Below are 21,280 nucleotides of genomic sequence, written 5' to 3' on the forward strand. Positions count from 1 at the left end.
TTCCAGGGCTCTGGCACCTTCAGAGTAAAGCTTTTCCTCATGTTCAGATGGAACCTTCTGTGTTTCAGTCTGTGCCCATTGCCCCTCATCCTATTGTTGGGCACCACTGAACAGAGTCTGATCCATCCTCTTGACATCCACCCTTGAGATATTTATAAACATTGATGAGATTCCATCTCAGCTTCTCTTCTCCAGGCTGAACAGACCCAGCTCTCTCAGTTTCTCCTCATCAGAAAGGTTCTCAAGTCATTGGCTTTCAGAGCTGGAGAATGACCATGGCACGATTTAGTTTAATATAATAAATGCAACAATTTCACACGAAGCAGCACAGAGCTAGGACATTTTAACACGGTCAGCTGTAAATTCTGCCATTGGTTTCACCAGTTTGCCTGTGCCTCATGCTTAATTAGAGTCAGTCTCCCAAAACATGACCCAAGTGGGGGAAAGATCATCCTGAGCTTGGCTGGAAAGTGTTTGCTTGGAGGAGCATATATTCTATATAGGTCTGTTAGGTAGGAGGAAAAAGAGTATGGTTTGCAATATATCGATCCTTTATACCATGTGAGAGGTGAATCAGTGTTTTCTCTGTGATTCCACATTGCAGTCCATCTTGTCTGTCTCTACAGGTCCGCAGTGTGAAGAAATAATACAAATGGGGCTTGTTTTAAAGTTACAGAGAAGGTGCTATGGCCTCCAGCCATGATCTTGGAGCCAGTTTCTTGTGAAATCCCCATCCAAAGTTCAAGATGGTCCCTTGGAGATCAACCATTCTGAGTGCTGAGCTGATATTCTTTGCAGGTGAGTGACAGAGAGCTGGTGTCTCCAACCACACTGGTCATACAACACCAGCAAAATCCAGTGCTGCTGGGCTGGATACATACTGTGAGAGAGATATGAAGAAGCATCTCTAAAAGGTGTTGAACATTATGATATATTGACTGCAGTATACTGGACATTGTCCACCCTTATCAGTGGCTTTTAATGGCATTATTTCCATAGCTAGTGGAGATTTCTGGATTTGTTGTTAATTGTCCCTGTTCTACCTGTGTCCATCTCACACTTGTTCGTTTTCATTCACTAGATGATATTCATATTGCTGTTTGTGTGTTGATATTAAGGGCTTGTGGTGCAAGTGTGTCCAATATTTGGCTTCAGTGATCAATACTGATGTTCAATGAGATTGTATTCCCGTGCAGCTAAGAAGTTGGAAATCTCCTGAAATGCTAAACAGGCAACTGGATATCACTATAAAAGGACTTCTTGAAAATTCTGATATTTGTCTTAAAAAAACGCAACACCAAAAAACAACAAAAAAAAAACCCACAAAAAAAACCAACCAACCAAACAAAAAAACCAGACATTGGTTCATCCTTGTTAGCTTCAGAGGATCAGGATAACCAAAGTAAATCCTAAACCACCTTAAGAATTTGATACCTTTCTGAAAGACGTTGTATGGCAAGTTACAGGTAACTTAATTTCATGAAACAGAAGTTCCTTTCCAGTCCTGTGTTTCTTTCCTAAGAACTTCAACAAGAAGGAGCTGGATAGGCTGTCTCAGAGCCAGAAGAAGATGTATTTTGTGGATGACTCTAAGTTTGGGACGGTGTGTAAAAGTGAGCAAGCACATTTCTTGGAGAGTTGAAGGAATAAACATGAGGTTTATTGTGTTAATTTTGATTCTTGAGGAAGACAGGAGGCTCAGACTGTAGCTTGGTTCACCAAGCCTTGAAGGTATTCAAACCACCCTGAGGAGAAACAGGCCTATTACATGGGGGAGACAGTTGTGGGGAAAAAAAGGATGAACAATATGACTAATTTGGATGCCTGTGAAGGAGAAATGAGATGAAGGGTGGGATCACAGGAGGGACAGTGGTCAGGCCATTATGTCTCATCCTGAATGAAATATTCTAGATGTTTGCATTACACTTCAACCTGATATTGCTGGGTTCTTTTTGCAGTGACAGCCACAGGATTGCTCATTAAGCCCCGAGAGGGCAGTGTTGCTGGAGGAACATGGATTACTATCACCCTGGATGGTGAGTTTTAAGCTCTTATGAAGGACGTGTTGAAATAACAGAGAATCATTCTGAGATTCGTGGTTGAGTGACAAACCCTAAGCAGCAGATACAGGGACTGTGACACCCATAATTGGTGAAATTGGCTTGAAATTATTACTTCATAAGATATTACTAATGATTCCTTGTTTTTAAGTCCTTTCTAAGTGAGAAAAGTCAGATTTCTGCCTCGTTTTTGTAGATGTAGGGCTAGAAATTTCTTCCCTGCCACTGCTTTTTTTGTTTGTTTGTTTTTTTGAGAAAAGCTGAAAGTCTCATTTGTTGGAATGTCCTGTGACGCTGGAACTTTGGAAACACTAATGATAAACATGAGACCTGAGTAAAAATCACAGAAATTGATATGTCATGCTCAGTTAGACCCAAACCCAACTGTACAAAGCTAGGCCTGACTTTCTGTCATGCTGAATATTGATTCACTGGGAAGAGTTGGTTTCTGAGCCAGCTGTGTGTTCAGTTTAGCTGCTCAACTTCTGACACTCAGTAATTTATAACTATGATGAAAGGTGTAAGTCTTATTTCTCTGTATATTGTGCATTCCCATAGAGATGATGAAATGGAGAGAAGAAAGGAAGCTCAAGTCTTCAAGGGAGATGTTTCTCCAACAGCACTGTGTGGCTGGCAGAGACAGTCACAGCTGGGAACTCACAGTTCAAGCAGAGTCTCTTTGTTTTTGGTGAGGGGAAGCAGAGAGCCAGGCCTTGGGAGAAGGGGAAAAACCTTCCTCGGACCAGGAGGAAATGTGCAGTTTTCTGCAAATTGAGAAACTGATGTCATTTGAAGTGAACGTGTGGGCTGGGAACCACCTGTGAAGATTGTGAGCGAAGGGAGAGTTGTCTGCAAGCCTTCTTCATTTACAGTTTTATCTCATTACACTAGAAAAATTAAGCGTGCGAGTTTATGTTCAAATAACACTTGACTTTCTGAAGATTAAAAGTCTTTGATCCTCTGGACAGCTCTCTCTGAAGAAATAGGCTAAGCAGGTCCACCTTGCAGCACAGGCCAACTTGAGGCCTTGCCAACAAAACTACGCAAGACATCAGCAACTGCAAAAACTGTGTCAAATGATTCTAATTTTGCAGTTGCTTTAAGTATCTATGAGCGTGATTTTTTTTCTAATGTAGATGCCTGAGGTGATTAAAACTCCGAATAACTGTCAATCTCTGCCTAGAATACATGTGGAAGAGACCAAATATTGTATTAGAGGCAAAAAAAGCCATGCAGTTGCATGGTGTGATGAACTTGGTCTTAAGATGAAATTACACAAACATGATTTTTAAAAGCCTGATTAGAGGTTCTAAGTGTTGCTCCTAAAGAGAAGCTGAGTTGTACATCCAAAAATGTTCATATCAGGTGTGACTGAATGTGGGTGATCCTCTCCTCACACAGCTCTTCTGGTTTACTTTGATTACTTAGGTTCAACATCCCACCAGCTAGAACATGTCTCTTCAGCCAGTGGCTCCCAGCTGGAGGTGTCCCTGGTAAATCTAGATCTGCCCAGGTTGCCATGTGATGTATCTCCTGTGTATTTTGACTCATCCACTATAAGATGCAGAACAAGGTATGATCCATGACTACGGTGTGGGTGAGACCTTGTCTTTTGTCTGATAGGATCTTCATTTTTTTTTCACGGTTGTTGCAGGCAGTTTGGGAGTTTAAGGCATTTCTATGACTGCTACTGTGTTTGCACCTGAGCACCTTCTAAGTTGTGTTGCATTTATCTTTGTTTCAAGTTAACGAAGCACTAGGGTAGTTAGCATGAGAGTCAGAGTGAGACTTCTTGGAGAGGCTAGACTCAGATACTGAAAGGTTTGCAGGCGCCTAATTCTTAGACGCAAAACTCCCAAGAAAATCTTGAGGAGGGATTTTACCAGCTTCTGGTGTCTTTGACCTCTGCAATCTGATGGGAGAGGTCATGGATAGAACGGGAAGCAAATACGGTTCTGAGCACCAGCTGGACAATATAAGCTCCCCATTTACTATCCTGTCATAATTTTAAAGATTGATTGACTGGAAGACTACAGATGTCACAAGAGGCTGTAAGAGTGACCCTAATGGGGCTTTTCCACTTCTTGCTGCTACCATTCAGCTGGGAGTTGAATCTGCTGAATGTGGTGCTGAGAAACTGCGTGCATTAAGGACGCGGCATTAATTTACAAACCAGGACCAAGATACTCTGTAAATCCAGGCAGCCCTGGGTTATTTTAATACTAATGAATAGTAGTTATTCATTAGTATTAATGAACACTAATGAGCATGCCTGTGTTTTGCATTAATGTACAATTTGGATAGAGTTCTGATGTAGTCCTATCACTTTCTGCACTTAACTGTAATTTATTGCTATTATTCTTTTAAACTGTAGTTTTAGAGTTTGGGTTCATATGTGTAAAGTTTGGGTTCACAATGTAAATTTGCTTTGCTCCATTGAAGCCTCAGTGGACCTGCTAAGAATGGAGGCCCTGTGAAGGACCTGGTGTTTCCTAAAAAATAAACCAAATCTGTATAAAAATAATGCAACACATTTGCTTCCACCTAGGTCTTCACCCCAGGAGGGTTTGTACTATGTGGAGGTGATCTTTAGAGGACATGTACTTAATAACCTAACTGACGTGGAGAAAGAAAACTATACTTTCAAGGTAACCACCAAGCAAGGATAGAAGTGGTGATAAAGATTGCAAAGTATTGAAGGGAGACACACTTCAGAGTTAGTATCACAGATAACAAGTTGAAATATTACCTCTCATACTGTATGTGTGACTGCATGTCAGGACAAGAAGTTAGGATGTTCCTTCTGCCTCTTAAAACTAGGTGCACTGAGGTACTCATCATTCTGGCACTGGGTAGACTAGATGATTGAAAAAATCTTTCCAAATCAAAAATGTAGGTGCAAGTTAATCTGTCTCTGCACTTAAGCCACACAGTCAGAAGACCCTATTGTGTCAGAAGATCCTATGCTGGTTTCTTCTGGTATTACCCTCCAAGCTGCAGGGTGGCACTGAGAGGTAACCACGGGCAAGGATACCTCCCATGGGCACAGCTGGTTCTGGGAAAGGACATCTCTTCAGGTCTAGGACAGCTCTCCACACCTAAGATGAGCAAGACCTGGAAAGCTCAGACCTCACTTGTAATTTCCTATCTGTTTCTCAGTTATTTTAAGGGCTCACTACTCCCCCTGCTCCCCCGACCAGTATTTTCTCTTTGGCACTCAATGTCAAAGCATGTTGTCTCAGGAAGTTTTGGAGTATGGTGGTGTTAGAACCATTTAATGACCATGGTGTCAAAATCTCTTTCAGAGAAGAATCCTTAACCATGGCTGTGTACTCCAGGATGAGGCCTGGTGTGTTCAGAAGTCACATCTCACTTCAGTTCTGTCTTTGAGTATCAAGCAAGAAAGCCAAGCGTTTTCAGTAAATTGCACATTAAAGCCAAAGAGTCATTGGGTGGTTCAGCTAGCTTAGAGAGTTGATGAAAAATCACCAGGGGATGCCGTTAATGAGGCACATTCCAAGCTAAATAAAACACAATGTGTATCTTTGTTTTGGGACTGGGACCTGGGAGCTATACGTATTAAAAATTAATTTTGCCTCCACATTAGATTGAAAAAGCCTGCTGCAGGCAGCAACAAGTCTGAACAGCTCAGAAGACTTGTGTCAGCTAGCGGCCTTAACTTGTATTTTATTTTTGGCTTCTTTCTCTGCATCAGCTTCAGCCCAGGGTATGGCATGATGTTCCTTTTCTTCTCAGAAGTAGCCATCACTGGAGAGTTTGTGGTTACTCATTTATTTTTAATATGACCATGAGGAGAAGAGGAGGCAAAGACTGAGCTTTGAAAGGGAAAGGGGTTCAAGGAAAACTCGAAAAAAACCCCAACATATGCAATGTTGTCTTTGATTTGATTCAGGAAACCAATTTTTTTAATGCTATTTATTGGGCTGACAGAAGCAACTTTAAGTGCAAGTGGGGACAGCAGGGTCAAAAAGAAGGTGGGGAAGGTGATATGTGGAGAAGGCTCTGAGAAATGGGGGATTTGGACAATGGAAACACATGGAAAATGTACATTTTCTGTAAGGTGAATGGAATCAAGAAGCTAATGACTTTGATGGAAACAGGATTTAGCCAGCTAGTGGTACGGCAGGTCAGATTTATGGAGTTATTCGTAGCTCGTAAGGAAGCAGAGAGACATGGATTTTATGAAATCTGAACAAGCTAGGTACTTTTATATATCACCTTAAGTCCAAGACCTCTACATACTTTGATGGATCTGACCCTTGCTTTTCATATAATGATTTTCATGTCCAGAGTGCCAGATGCTGCAATGGGGGAAGGTGATTACATTACTCTTATTTTCCAGAACAAGTATCTGAGAAATAAAGAACTGATGTGGTTTTGCCAAGGTCTCTCTGTGAAATGCAAGCCTGTGCCTGTGTTAGTTGGCAAGGCAGGGTCAGGATGTGATCTCCAGCATGGCCTTGGATCACCTACCTGCTGCTCCTTGGTGCAGATTTTTCTGTTTTAAGTGATGGCAAGTCTGCTCCAATTATACAGTGTGGATCAGGCCACCTTCTTTTTGGTGTAGAGAGAAAATTTCTCTAAATGGCTATAAGCCATGCTGTTCCCTGGGCCACATATGGTTGGATTTGACGATCTTGAAGGTCATTTCCTACCTAAATGATTCTGTGATTCTAAAAGCAGGTTCCAAGTTATTTTATTTACTCATATAGCCATAGTTCAAGAGCTCACATTCCCTTTCTATTACTTCTTGTGGCTTTAATAGAATCGTAGAATGGTTTGGGTTGGAAGGGACCTTCAAAGCTCATCTAGTCCAACCCCTGCCATGAGCAGGGACATCTTCACCAACTCAGGTTGCTCAGAGCCCTGTCCAGCCTGGCCTGGGATGTCTCCAGGGATGGGGCATCCACCACCTCTCTGGGCAATCTGGCCAGTGTTCTACCACCCTCAAGATTTTCCCAAGATAACCAGCTATTTTTAATTGCCTGTCCAGGTACATTCCAGATGACACTGGACCACATGGTCTCAGCTACAACAGCTTGTTACAAGATGATATGCATCTTACCCAGCACTGGATAATACTTAGTGCACTGGAGACATCTCCTCATCTACAGCAGGAATTCTTTTAACACTTCCAAAGGGTTGCCACTGCCTTTTTATTTCCTTTAGTCCTGGGATCCAGATGCTAAATTTGAACATAAGGCACTTTTTAGCTGCTGAAGCCATCCATTATTTTTTCCTGTTTGGTTTTGCATCTTCCAGGGAGGGACAGGGAGATTTACAGAAAATACTGGTTCCACGTGAGTTAACAGTGTGTGGAGGACCTTGTGTGCATCTGGCCACCTGACAGATGAGCAGTGCTCCCGCACACAATGACATTTGAATAGGATTGGTGTTAGCCTAGGCAAAAAAATTCTAGAGTCGTTTTGGTTAAAAAAAAAAAAACCAAACCAACAAAAAAACCTCACAGATTTTAGATCTAACTGGAGAAAAGGGGCAAAAGGGCTGCTCTACCTGGCAAAAATGCAGCAAAAGAATGTGCCAGGTCAGGTATCCTTCTGTCATAGAATCATAAAATGTCCTGAGTTGGAAGGGAACCCACAAGGATCATTGAGTCCAACTCCTGTCCCTGCACAGGACACCCCCACAGTTCACACCGTGTGTCTGAGGGTGTTGTCTCATCTGCTTTGGGAGGCTGATGATGACCTGACTCCACTCAGAAAGGATCCCTGTACGTACCCCGTCTTCCGAGACCCTTGTTTCAAAAGACAACCTTTCTGCTTTTTTTTGGTCTCTGTTTAAGTCAAAAGTAGTACCAAACAACAGATTCCCAGTATTTCCTTGCTGTTCCCTTAGAGGCCAAGGTAGTTCTTTCCCAAAGACACCTCTAACATATTATACTGCTTTAAGATGGGCCAATACAAGAATTTTCTTTGCTACACTGCTGTAGGGTACCCAACAAGTTTGTTAGAGGCTATCTGTGATGTAACAATGATTTGTAATAGTGTACTATTGGGAAGAAAAATGGTGCCATAATGGAAAATAAAATGGAGGTCTCAACTTCAGATAAAACATGGCTTAGAAAATTTATAGTGTATTAAACTGTATCTTCTGGAACCAACTCAAGCCAAGGTGGGCAACCTGGGCACGAAGGAGGACGTAAAGATAGCAGTAAGCCATAATCTGAATGCAGAGGGGGCAAGAAGGGGATATTTGTACTTATTCCCTTCTTAGAGCAGGACTCTCTGCTTCAAAGGTCATATCTGAAGTGTGAGTCTCTGAAGTGCAGTTGCCAACTGTGTTGTGAGCAATGCATAATCAGATCTTGTCGGACTGCTGCGAAAATGACTGCCATTTAACTACAAATTCCTCTTTGCAGTTTTCTGATGCACAGACACCTGTGGTTTACCAAATTAGTCCACCATCTGGCATCCCAGGTACGGGACCTTTCTTTAAGCTGGAGCCCACTTTAATTATTTTTTGATATTCCAGACTGTCTTTCTCCTTATGAGGGATCTGTCTTGCTGGGGACTGAAATAGGCACTTCCTGAACTTAATGTCCAAGCTCATGCTGAACAGGAAAATGGGTTTGCACAAGGGGAGGGAGTCTGCAGCTTTGGGTACAAGAGTGATGCACAGTGAGCAGGTTATTTGGTACTTGGCTTCTGCAGCCCAACTTTGCCTGAATGGAGAGATGGGGAGGTCTAAATAGGCTCAACTCTTGAGTCATCCGGCCTTATTTTAGTAATAGCCTTAAGAAGAATTAGCTATTAGATGATGATATTGTAATGCCATACAGGTATTTTAGTTAATGGGTTTGGATCAGACTTTAAAGTTACATGAGAAGACAGTCGCTGTTTTTGGTCTGAACAGTTGATTGCCATCTGGAAGATATTTTTCTGCCTATTTCTATTGTTTGCACTTGCAGGCTTCTTTAGAGAAAATTCAGATGCTGATTTCCAAAGCCAAGATTAATAAAAACATTTTGGTCTTGCAAGAGTTAAGAGAGGTACCTGGATGATTAGATCACATAGATGCTCCTAAATCTAAGTCCATCCCTCATTTCTGATTATTTTCAGGTGCAGTTCAGCTCCAGATTCTCATGCCTTGTTTTAGGGTGTCTGTATGGAAGTTTCTATGTGTTAGCTGAATGTTGGATCTCCCAGTGTAGTCAGTGAAAAACATAAGAGTAACGCTAAGTGTCTAGTATTATTTGACACATCCCGGAGCATGAAGAACCTTCATGGAGTAGCTAGATAGGATACAGAACCAGGAATGTACTTTTTTTTTTTTGTGGGAAACAAAGACATGTTTTGGGAAAAGAATATGAGATGCAAAGTCACCTTGAACTATGATAGAAGCTGAGACCAGACATCAGTGCAGCCAGTTGGGCACCTCTCTGCAAAATTTGCAAAGACCAAGGACTTATTTTTTCAGCTGATAAAATTTGCAAATACAGATTCTCTGCTTCTAAAGGACTCACTTCAATTCCTGTTTCCCTTTAAACAGGAAATTTAATAGAGATCCATGGGAAGACAATTGCTGAAAGATATGAGACCTTGGACTTCAATGTGGATTATATTGATGGGTAATTATATATCGGCTGCTATCTGACCCTGTCCCTGTAAACTGGTGTTTCTTCTATCAGTCTCCTTGACAGCAATAAATTGCAACCAGTTGGCCCAGAATTGCCATTTACTTCCTTTGTGGTTTATTGCAGCTCATGAGTTGGGCTCCAGCAACCTTTGTTAATCTAATTGCAACTGGTCCATTAAGCTAGTTGGTTTGTTTACTGGCAGCACAGTCAATCACAGCTCAGTGTGAATTGTACTGTAATTGCATCTGGTTGCAGTAGATTTTATTTTGGCTAGCAAATTAAAATTTAACTAATTAAAATAATGTCAGAATCTAAAAGTTAAATAAATTTTCCTTTCCATTTGCATTTTTAGAAAAACTATTAGTTTGAAGCAGATGTTTTGGTGAGTTGAAAAACAAAGCAGAAGTGTTTTGAGACAAAGGACTCTGTTGTTCACTGCTTTAAGCCCTCTCTGGTTGCTCAATTGTTCTCAAGGAAGGTTTGATTTTTATCTTCTGCTGCTCCTATGGTTACATGCAACAAAGCAAAGCAGGTAGATTTAAAAAATTTACTTCAGGCCAGCAGCACTTCAAACACAGTGAATCCAAAAGCAGCGTGAACGCTGACCTGCCGTCTGCCATATGTATTTCCATATGTATGGAAGCATTCTCAGATGCTACTGAATTACGATTTCCTTGCACTTGTGTCAATGGCAGTGAAGAACTAAGCCCAGATAAGTATTTTAAAGATAAACTGTTAATCTATAGTTACTGTGTGGCATTTTGAGGATCATTTCAGGAGCCAGGGAAGGTGTGTATTCTCAGTAGCTAGAAATTTTAATTGCAGTGGCAGATATTTGACCACTAGATGCTTTTTAAATACTTCTCAGGCTCAATGGAAATGTCCCTTGCTAATTTACTAAATTCTCCGCCAGCATGAATGAAAGCCCAGTGCAGATTCCTGCCATGCCAGTTGCACCCATTTATCAGCCTTACTTTTTTGCCCACTAAATGCACATTAGCATCTTTTTTTCAATATTAATTATTCTCTTACCTCTTTCTAGTGGAACTGTGAAGCCTTTGATCAGTGGGAAGAAAGGCTGGTCTGTCTGACTGCAGGTTGGACGTGCCTGCACGCTCCCGTGCTAGATTACTTATTTACAGCTTAAGCTCACTATTGCCAAAAAGGAAATGGCCTCAAGATTTTAGCATACCAGCCGGGTTCACATTATAGCTTCACATGGATAATTTCCCCATTTTTGGTGTGTTAGTAAATATGCACCAGGCAAGGACTTGGACTTGACCAGAGCAGTCTGTCACTTAGTCATACCGATTCAGGATTTGTGGCAAAAAGGAGAACCATCTTATATTTTCAAGTGCGTTTTGGACCCTTTTCCATGCTTTGTATGAGATGCAACGGTCCAGTGATGACGAACCAAACATTTTTCAGCACTGAATTTTTTTCTATTCATCCTTAAAAACAAAGGCATCTCAATACTGTATTAAAAAAAAGCAAATTCTTAATAAAACCTCATAAAACTATACACTGAAACATGGATCATAGCAAAGTGTTTGCACTACACGTTTTAATTGAATATTTTTATCGAATATTTTCCTTAATTGTTTGTTAATTCTCAAAGAATCATTGCCAACCTTTATTTATTATGCTAACTGCTGTGAATTTATTGCTCCCACCTGTTTCCTCCTCTTCAGTGGAAGCTGTCCCTTGCCATATTGGTTCTTTAAGGTAAGATAAGAGATTAGGGTTTATCCAGCTTTCTAGGACATTGACAAATGCTAGATACAAGTGAGGGGAAATTACTGTCCCATTTGAAAATATTGGCTGCTGATTTTAATAGGAATAGGATTTCATTAGTGAAACTTTGCTGCATCGTATTTCATCTTCCCTGTTTGCTTTTTGCCTAGGCCAGCTATACTTGTGGCAGAAGGAGATGGATGGACCAGTCTCTGCTCTTTTGCTGACAGGCGAGCTGGAAGAATGTCAGTTCTTGACTTATCTTTTGTTTGTATTGATGCAAAGGGTCAGCACAGCTTGTGCACAAAACAAATACTTGGCTTTGAAGAAGGTTTTCTGCTTTGGCTTAAGATGGAGAGGGGCCATGGGGAGTTGACCATATGGTCTGTGATGGGTGGGTGAGGGTTACTGTCTCTCTGCGACATTAACTATAACCAGGCAGGACCAGGGGCTGTTCTCTGGTCTGTAGATGATATACTATGCCCCAGCCACATCTGTCCTCTTCAACTCTTTAGACTCAAAAACAGGGTAGCCATTTCCAAGCTGTCTGTTGACTGTGGTCAATGGTCAATGCATTGTTTTCGGTCACATATAGACTCTAACTTGAAAGGTGGATTAGCTCACCTGAGCCTAAACTGGGCAAATAGAACTCTAAAAATCCAGTAACACAAGCAGTCAGGCTCTGGTGCCTGGGCTCCAGCACTGTTCATTTATTGGTATTAATGGATCTTTGTCTTCTGTAAGTTTCTGGAGATGTTTTAGCATGCTGGCTCTTGCACACTGTTGAATTACAGAAAAAAAACCCAACCAAACAATGGACTCCGCAGCAGCTTTTCTTTTATGAATGCTGCACTTCTCACAGTGCCTGTGAGCCCTGGAAAAGGGAGGCTGCTTTTACAGGAAAGAAGGGGAAAAACCTATTCCCACAGAAGTCAGTGCTAATACTCCTGGGGTCCTCAGCAGACCCTCTTATTGCATTGTAAAATTCCTTCTAGCTCTCAGGAGGGGGACTTGTATACAAATGTGAGCTGATGGTGGGACTTGCTTCGTTCCATGACTCCAGAAGTTTGATGTGATGCCAGCATATCTGGTTTAATTGCTACCCGCTCCTTCTTTCAGATTAGGGACATGTAGAGGAGTAAGATGAGGGGAAACACTTTAGTTGTCCTCTTCACACTCACCCTGTTCCCAGACTTGTCTTCCCTCAGCTCTTATTTCAAACGGGGGTTCTTGAGGTCACCAACAGGATAAACATCTGATAACAAGGGTAAAGGAAACAATCTGGAGCGGTGGGTGTTGCTGGTAGGCTTCCTCTTAAGCTCCTGATGCTCAGTGGAGAGATGGGTAGTTCCTCTCCCATCTCACCTGTTTCTCTCTTTTACTTCTAAAGACTAGCTCAGTTGTGTAAGTCCACATCTTTAGTTAGATGATTCTCACTGTATTTTGCTCCTTTTGCTCACAAGGCTTAGCAAAGTCATTTGTCTCTCCACAGCTACCCTATTTGGGCAGAAGATGGACTAGGAACCCTGCAGTGCCGGGTGGAAGGGAATCACATAGGTTGGTGAAAAAAAAGAGGGGAAAAAACGTGGGGATTTGTTATACCTGCAACTCTAGAGGTCAGAGAGAAGGCGTCCATCACAAATTCCCACTCTGTCTCCGGTTAGGAATTTGGCTGAGGGTTGAACCCACAAAACCTGCTTCATGTCAGGGTTTACTACAGTTCAACACCACCACTGCAGTGATTCACATCCTCTGCACAGCCTTGGAGAAAGTCAAGTGCGGTGCTCAAATGAAACCATGACAGAGATGATGTGAACGTTGCTGACTGTAACAATGTCATTTGGACTTTTTGCTCAGGTTTTTTTTTAAACTCTATTTCTTCTTATATGTGATGGACCTTCCCATTTACTGCTCTGTTAGCAGAGAGGAATAAATTAGGTGCCCACTTCTGTTTATGGTTCCTCTGGTAGCAGGTTGGATGCCTTTCATTTTTGCTTGCTTCCCAGCACTCTGAAGAAGCTTCTGATTTCTTTATGAGGCTTTGTCTGAGCAGCAAACTTCCTGCTTGGGAAAGTTGACCTGAGTTAAATACATATAAAAGAACTGAATGTCTATCTCTCATGTAGTCACTGGTGGCGCAATTCAATAGCCTGAAATTTAAAGATGTCTTAGGGTATCTGGGATGTCTCCAGAGTGGTGTAGGGAGATAATGGAGGTCTTGAAGGATGTCTACACCTTCGTAGCATGGCAAGTGAAGTCAGATAGGATCCGTGGGTTGTAAGACAACACAACGCACTTAGGCAACCAAATCCTGCCTCTGAGATTCAGCTTGCGAGTTCAGATACATAACTGCACTTGTCTGTAGTACAGCATCTGGCTATGATCTAGGGGTCTAAGCTCCCTAGGCTGATATTTGATTCAGTTCCTGCATGAACACTCTCCCGCAATCAACACAGTTATACTGTTGTAAGGAAGAGGAGAATCAAGCCAGGACACTTGGACAAGGCTTGGTAGGATGCACTCTTCATGGAGCCCTCCAAACTTCTGCCATGAAATATATTTGTTTTCTCTCCTCCAGGGTCCCACAATGTTAGCTTCTCGGTGTTTAACAAAGGAAAGTGAGTAAAAGACTATTTTTTCTCTCTCTTTTTTTTTTTTTTTTTTTTTTTGTGGTTTTGCATGGGAACACAGCTGCAGGATAAGTGTATGATGTTTTTTACTGAATCTTGTGTTTCATTGCTTAGAAATGAAGTTTTGCTATCTTGAGAAGATGATCATCAGATTGGGAATGAACAAGGGAACGTTCCTTCCCCAAAGCATCTCTGCTTTGGGGTTTTAACACCTTAGCTTCAGTGCCCAAATCATAAATCATCTGTTAATTCTAGGTGAATAAAATCATTTCACATCACTTTTAACTCTTCATCCAAATGGGGAAAATATTAGCCATAAAATGAGGTGAAAATGGGTTTTGACAGTGTCAAACCCGTACTTTACAATGAGACAGTATTTCTAATAAAGAGTTTCAGCCATGTGATAGAGTCTTTTGAATCAGTGCTTCAGTGTGTTGGTGAAAGGTGTTGTTGGTCCTTGTACAAATGTTCCACTGTTCCTCTGGAAAGTGAGTGTCCAGCTCTGCCAAAAGAAGTTCTACTTACTTAAATGGTCAAGGTTATCTCAGACGTTTTCTCTCTCTTGCAGGTCAGCAGTACACAAAGATGCTTGGCTCATCAGTGCCAAACAGGAACTTTTCTTGTATCAAACGCATTCAGGTATTTCACTGATTCGCCTCAATTCCTGCACTGTCCCTTGGCAGTCCCAGCATGATCTAAGGAGACTTTTCATGGTTGGTCTTCTCAAGGACATAATCCTGTTGTGTCCTCAGTTTGGGTGTGCCATTCCCCTGCTATGGGCTTGGCTACACAAAAATCTGCAGATCAAAAATTTTGGGAAAATCAGATTTGGATGCTAAGACTAGTTGTGCTGCCAAGGGTCAGTAAAGTAAGTAAAGTCTAAATATCAGATAAATTAAGAAAAATACGCAGATCTGGAAAAACTTCCCACATCTTTTTATTAGTCTTTTTTTCAGAACTATACAAGTACAATTGGGTGGTTAAACTAGGACATCTGAGTGCAAAGTGAGTAACCGTCATCAAAGAGAAAAATTGGTATCCAGTGTAGAAGGGCATGACTCCCAAAAGATTCTCGTGGTCATGATGTGAACACTTGGATGTCAGATGTACAGTGCTCTCCAGTTGTCCCTGAAGCCTAAGGGATGACTGGAAAGGCTAAATTAAGAAGTGAGTCAGACAAGGTTAAAAAGATTAAAACAATTTTAATTCTTTTTTTTTTTTTTTTTTCTTCTCCCGATGCTCCTCGATAGCACAGAATATACTGGTTTGCAACCTGAGCATGACAGATGCAGCCACTGCTAAGTAACAGTGCAAGCATTACAGTATTTCTCCTGTCACATGTGGCCAAGTTATCCATGTTGTTCATTCCTGGTGTGATCCCAGTGGCTGCCAAAAACCTCATGAAGGATCAGTGTGATGCTTGTTTCATTCACAAGAGCCTGCTTGGGCTGGAAACAGTGTAAATGCACTGCTGGGTTGGACAGAAATAGGGCTGGGATTAACCTTTCCAATGCTTGTTTTCAATAGTAAGTGATAGGATGAGAGGAAATGGCCTCATGTTGTGCCAGAGGAGGTGTAGATTGGATATTGGGAAAAATTTCTTCCTGGAAAGGGCTATCGGGCATTGGAACAGGCTGCCCAGGGCAGTGGTGGAGTCACCATCCCTGGAGGGGTTTAAAATACACGTACATGAGGTTCTTAGGGACATGGTTTAGTGCCAGTGTGAGGTTAACAGCTGGACTTGATGACCTTGAGGGTCTCTTCCAACCAAAATGATTGTGTGATTCCCCTTTTCCTTCCTCTTTAGAGATAATCTCTGTGTTCCCAGCCACTGGGAGTCTTGGAGGAGGCACTGATCTCACCGTCACAGGGGATTTCTTTGAGGAGCCGGTGCAGGTCACTGTTGCAGGTAAGAAGAGAAATGTATTAATTTTTTTTTTTTTTTTCAATGCAGTGGTCCTGGCCCTGACCACAGAACCCAACTGATGTTGAAGGATACCAGTGTGGGAGCTGTAGGACTCACCGTCAGGAAGGTCCGGTTATTCTGACTGTGGGCATGAACAATTTTGCTTGCCAGAATAGTACAAGCCCAGGCTTTTTGCAAAGTGTTGACACCTTTTGGAAACAAAATGGGTTCAAGCTACAGCTCAGCTGTGTTTTGAAGTCTCATTTGTCTCCTTGCTGCCAGGTGTCCCCTGTAAAATCAAGCACGTCTCTCCCCAGCAAATCAGATGCACCACTGATCCTGTTGGGAAGGGCAGGAGGCTTGGTGTCCCCGAACCAGGTACGATATTCAAACATCTGAAAGTCCAAACAAGCAAATACATATGGAAATGGAGGGCAGAAATAATTTGGTGATTAATGCAGTCAAGAAACGGGGCTTTCCAAAATGTTGTCTGCTTCGACATCACGCCATTTTCTCCCAGACTTGATAGGGAAGAGGGCCACAAAAATGATCCGAGGCTGGAACAGCTCTGCTGGGAGGACAGGCTGAGAGAGTTGGGGTGTTCAGCTGGAGGAGAGAAGCTCCGGGGAGACCTTATTGTTGCATTTCTGTACTTAAAAGGGGCCGATAAGAAAGATGGGGACAGACTTTTTAGCAGGACCTGTTGTGACAGGACAAGGGGTGATGGTTTTAAACTAAAAGAGGAGAGATTCAGGCCAGACATAAGGAAGAAATTTTTTACAGTGAGAGTGGTGAGAGCCTGTCCCAGGTTGGCCAGAGAGGTGGTGGATGAACCATCCCTGGAGACATCCCAGGCCAGGCTGGACGGGGCTCTGAGCAACCTGAGCTGGTGCAGATGTCCCTGCTCATGGCAGGGAGGGCATTGGATGAGCTTTTGAAGGTCCCTTCCAACCCAAACTATCCTATGATCCTATAGCAAGGAAAGGCATGGTGGAGAGCTCAGCCCACGGCTTGCAGATGGGTGATGGTGGGAGGAAGGTCAACCTGGTGTGTAGTGCAGTGCAAAATGAGGGGAAGAAAGTATGGATAATATTTAGAGGAAGGATAGCTGAACTAGAGCTACTGCAGAGGCTCCTTGGGACATTGCTTGAGTGGAGCACTGCGGTACGAAATTATTGTGCATAAAATGAGGCTCAGCTCATTTTGACTGTGGGTCATCCCAGTACCTTTTCCTGCAGGAGCAGTCTTGTGAGCTTGGTTGGCTGCCCTGCTCTCTGCAGAATTTTGTTCTTTCTGGTGGGAGATTTCAAGGTAGAACAAATTCCCTAAAGTGAGATGTGTGCTGCCTTGGACTGCAAAAAAAGACCCACAAACAGAGCCAATTTATTATTAAAATTTTCTGTTCTGGCCTGTTTCCTTACACCGCTGATTTTAGCATGTGCTCTGGGATTTTTGTTGGCTGCTACTGAGAACACTTTTATGTTAACTTTCTAGGAAACAGAGGGCTTCTCTTTGAAGTCTGGGATGACGCCTCTGATCTGACAGAAGCAGGTCCTGGATATAGATGGCAGTTTGTACCTAATGCCAGTTCCCCAGTAAGATTTCTGTCTGGGGCAAAGAAGTCCTTCAGGTACTCAGTCATCTTGAAAAGAGATGAAGCCACGGCAATCACCTGTAGCAGTGTAAGGTGTAGCAATACTACCTGACAGCTGTTTATAGCAGAGCCTTACTTCATAGCTTCCATAAATCAAAGCAGACCCTCTGTTCCAAGGTCCTTTTGAAGCTCCAAATATGCAGGGAAGTGTTTTATTTTCCCCCCTTTTTCTTTAAATCAGTATTTCTGCTCTGCCTGGCCTAGATGTGCTGAAATACCACAAAAGAAATTGCTGCAGAGGTGGAAGGAGCTCCAGTTAGAGGCTGTCTTGGGCTGGAGCTTTGGACAGATGTGGAGGGCCAGATCCTCAGCTGATGTTGGCACCTGGAGTTAGTGGAATAAACTGATTTGCCCCAAGATGCGAATATATCTGAGCTGTGTTGATGCTCATAGTCTCTTCAAATACACCCTTATAAAGCTGTGCAATGTGCATGAATGTTTTCGTTCTTCCATCACCTGTTTTTTTCAGTTGATCTTGTGTGTGATTTTGAGCATTCTCCTGCCTGATCAGGGTTAAGACCTTGCTTGAGAAGAAATGCACAAAAAAGTCATCAACAACAAAACCATATGTATCTTCATGGAGGGTTCTTTTGATGTTTGAAAATTTCTGTAAAGCATAAACAACATTTAATGTAAAATTGGGTCATTATGAGCTTCTTCCAGTTTTAAAACCTCTGAGTTTGTTTTTTATATCTTGGTTTCGCAGCCTTTTCCTTGTTAATCAGTGTACATGTGAAGGTGGGGTGTGGGGCTGGTTGGTTTGTTTTGGTTTTTTTTTTCAGTAACTGTTTTGTATATTATGGATGTTCTGCTTTTGCTTATGGGTGTTCTGCTTTCACTTAGCTCCAGGCTTCGTGGATTTTTTGTGGCTCCTCAGACTAACAATTACACCTTCTGGATTCAGGCAGATGGTCAGGCGTCTCTTCATTTAAGTTTGTCCCAGGATCCAGAACACAAGGTATTACTCTTGGCAGAGAAAAAAGGACATCTTGATAGGAAAGTGTTTTAATTAAGGTATCATAAGTGGGTATTTCCCCAGTATGAATTTGCTTATTGACCATTATTTTGAATCTGTTACAGAGTGAAAACTGTATGATTGTATTTGCTGTTTTATATTGGCCTTATCAGCTGCTCATCTCATAAAAAACACTTACTCTTACAATCAGAGTCTTTGATTGCCATTTCCAAAAGACCTTATTTGTTCAGTTCATTACAATCAGCATCGCTGACAATCTGTGCAATGGAACCTGAAGGTTTTTTGTCTCACTTCCTCCATTTACCTCCTTTTTGCCTATCGAAATTCTGCCCTTTGAAAACATTGGTCCTTCCCTTTGTAAAGCTGACAGGATGCTATAAATGAAGGTGATCTATTTCCCTAAGCTGTTCTTAAGCCTAGTAAATCAACACGGCTAGAGTAACATAAATTACTTCTCCTTATATATTTTTAAAAAGGTAGCATTACTGGTCTTAATAATGGTAACTTATTGCATCTCAGAAGACTGTAGACATAGTTCTTTTGTATTTGGAGGACATAAGATGTAGAACTGAAGTCATCCATGAGAAGCTGTGTGGGGAACTGTTATTAGGTTCGGCCATAAGAATTATCTTTGTGGTTTCAAGACCTAAACAAAAGCTCTTTGAGATGGCAGCTTTTTCCTGTGTAATAGGAAGGAAGGGGTCAATCATCAACCCACTGCTATCAGCTATAAGCACAAGTCTGTTTTGGGTTTTTTTGAGCTGTGGTATTGGACAAAGTGTCTTTTGGGGATGGAGAAATGTCTCTGTAACTGATCAATTTGTTTGATCTGGACACAGGTGAGAATAGCTTCTCTCCCTGCCGGTAATTCAGAGTGGTCCAAGAACTGGGTGAAGAGCTGGAGTGAGAGTTGGCAGCCAAAATCCCAGAAATTTGAACTAACTGCTGGCTCAAGGTACTACCTGGAAGCGCTGCACCATGGAGAGGCACCCAGCAATGGGATGAGAATCGGAGTCCAGATACATAACACATGGCTTAATCCCCATGTGGTGAACAACTACTACATCGAGAGGCATGAAATTCGGGCTCGTGCCTTGCAGCTTCCAGAAGTGCAGGTCAGTGCCATGTGCTTGGGCCTGGCAGCTGGATGAGCCCTGGTTCAGTTGGCAGGGACGGCAGCAAATCCTAATTGTAAAGGCTTTGTCCATACTTGATATGACAGTGTGTTGCCAACTTGTTTTAACCTGCTGAGAAAGCTGATTAATAGCATCATGAGCTGAAGGTGTTTGTGGCTTTTTGGTGGGCAGATGTGAACCTTACAGTTGCATTATGTGTTTAAAATGTAAGCAATGCTGACTCCCCTCAGGTTTTATCTTGCTCATTAATACCTCACCTCATGACTTAATGCTAACTAATATAAGTTGGAGATAGTTTGTAGTTCCTCCTCTTAGTGACAAAGCACTCAAAGTGCACGTTATCTGGTCAACCCTATATTGCAACCTGATGATGGAAACTTTCAGTCAGAATATCTGCACAGGTCACGTATCCCTTGTGGTCCTGTTAACGTTAAGAACGGGAGCCCAAGGCTTGTGTCAGGAGAGACCATGGAGGACAAGAACAGTTTAAGAGCAGCTGAAGGTACTTTTGATTTACAGAGGGCTTAAAAAAGCAAAATTCTGGATGTAAAATCCTCAGTAGAAGATCCATACACCAGATTTGAAAACTGTGCATCTCATGCAGCTTGTATCATTTATTTATTTGTTTCTTTGCCTGCCAGATGTTGACTGTGTCTGGTACAGGGTGTTTCAGCATCTCCTGGAATAATGTATCACGCAGATTGATCCCCACAAACGCTACAGCTCACCAGGTAGGCATCCCTGAATGCAGAGACCCAGTCCTCTGCTGAGGTGTAATTGATGGAACTCTGGTACTCGGCAGCAGTTAAGTGTTTGATCCAGAAGCTGAGATAAATTTTACATGATGTAGAGGTGATTTTTGTTACTGGGAGTGTCTCACAGTGAGATTTTTTGGGGGACTGATTCCCAGACATATTCTAAGCATATCACAGCATCTGACCTTGGCCTGTCAAGTCTGCAATGAAGTGTGTAGTATCTTTATGTACCGGACCCTTGTATTTCTTCTCTAAGATGAAATTTGTAGTGAATGGCTGTTCCTCCAGGCAGGAGCTCTTGTCTGGCTTCTTCAAAATCCCGTAGTCTCTTGATGCAGTAGCTGGTCGCTGTCGAAACTACCCTGGGTGACTGTTGGACATCTAGTCAACACAGCTGGAGGAGCATGCACATGCCCAGGCCGTGATATAATTCGTATAAGAAATCTGCACCTTTCTGAGGAGGCTGCTGGACAACTAAAGGGTGCCTCATACCCCTGGCGGGTATCAGACCTGAAATTTTATGCTCTGTGTTGTAGATGGTAAAATTCAGCTCCATTTAGTTACCTGCTCATTCAGAGCTACCTTGCCACTGCTCCCCAGCTGATGAAAAACGCATTGATGTGTGTTGAAACTCTCTGCTGAAATGAGCCAGAAACTGTTGGGCTCTGGCTAATTTTCATGCTCCTAATTTTTTTTAAAGGTGCAAACAGCAATAGAGGAACTTCTTTCAATAGGATGTGAAACCAAGCCAACTTCTGCTAAAATCCTTTTCCACGGTGGCTTCGAGAAAGAAGGTAGCCATCTTCTGTGA

The 21,280-nt window shown here is 42.3% G+C and overlaps 1 protein-coding gene across 1 annotated transcript in view; it reads left to right on the plus strand.

The window, feature by feature from the left end:
• The first annotated feature begins 746 nt into the window (after window positions 1-746).
• PKHD1 (PKHD1 ciliary IPT domain containing fibrocystin/polyductin) overlaps window positions 747-21,280 on the plus strand; it is a 255,893-nt gene continuing 235,359 nt past the window's right edge. The window contains exons 1-17 of the mRNA XM_065631634.1: window positions 747-798; window positions 1,959-2,036; window positions 3,489-3,633; window positions 4,609-4,708; window positions 8,461-8,518; window positions 9,591-9,669; window positions 11,583-11,657; window positions 12,905-12,969; window positions 13,991-14,030; window positions 14,611-14,681; window positions 15,850-15,951; window positions 16,231-16,326; window positions 17,443-17,578; window positions 18,446-18,560; window positions 19,418-19,693; window positions 20,356-20,445; window positions 21,170-21,263. Coding sequence (XP_065487706.1) covers window positions 747-798; window positions 1,959-2,036; window positions 3,489-3,633; window positions 4,609-4,708; window positions 8,461-8,518; window positions 9,591-9,669; window positions 11,583-11,657; window positions 12,905-12,969; window positions 13,991-14,030; window positions 14,611-14,681; window positions 15,850-15,951; window positions 16,231-16,326; window positions 17,443-17,578; window positions 18,446-18,560; window positions 19,418-19,693; window positions 20,356-20,445; window positions 21,170-21,263 — 1,672 coding nt within the window. The remainder of the gene's footprint in view (window positions 799-1,958; window positions 2,037-3,488; window positions 3,634-4,608; window positions 4,709-8,460; window positions 8,519-9,590; window positions 9,670-11,582; window positions 11,658-12,904; window positions 12,970-13,990; window positions 14,031-14,610; window positions 14,682-15,849; window positions 15,952-16,230; window positions 16,327-17,442; window positions 17,579-18,445; window positions 18,561-19,417; window positions 19,694-20,355; window positions 20,446-21,169; window positions 21,264-21,280) is intronic.

Source organism: Caloenas nicobarica, chromosome 3 (genome assembly GCF_036013445.1).
Source record: "Caloenas nicobarica isolate bCalNic1 chromosome 3, bCalNic1.hap1, whole genome shotgun sequence".
NCBI classification, from domain to species: domain Eukaryota; kingdom Metazoa; phylum Chordata; class Aves; order Columbiformes; family Columbidae; genus Caloenas; species Caloenas nicobarica.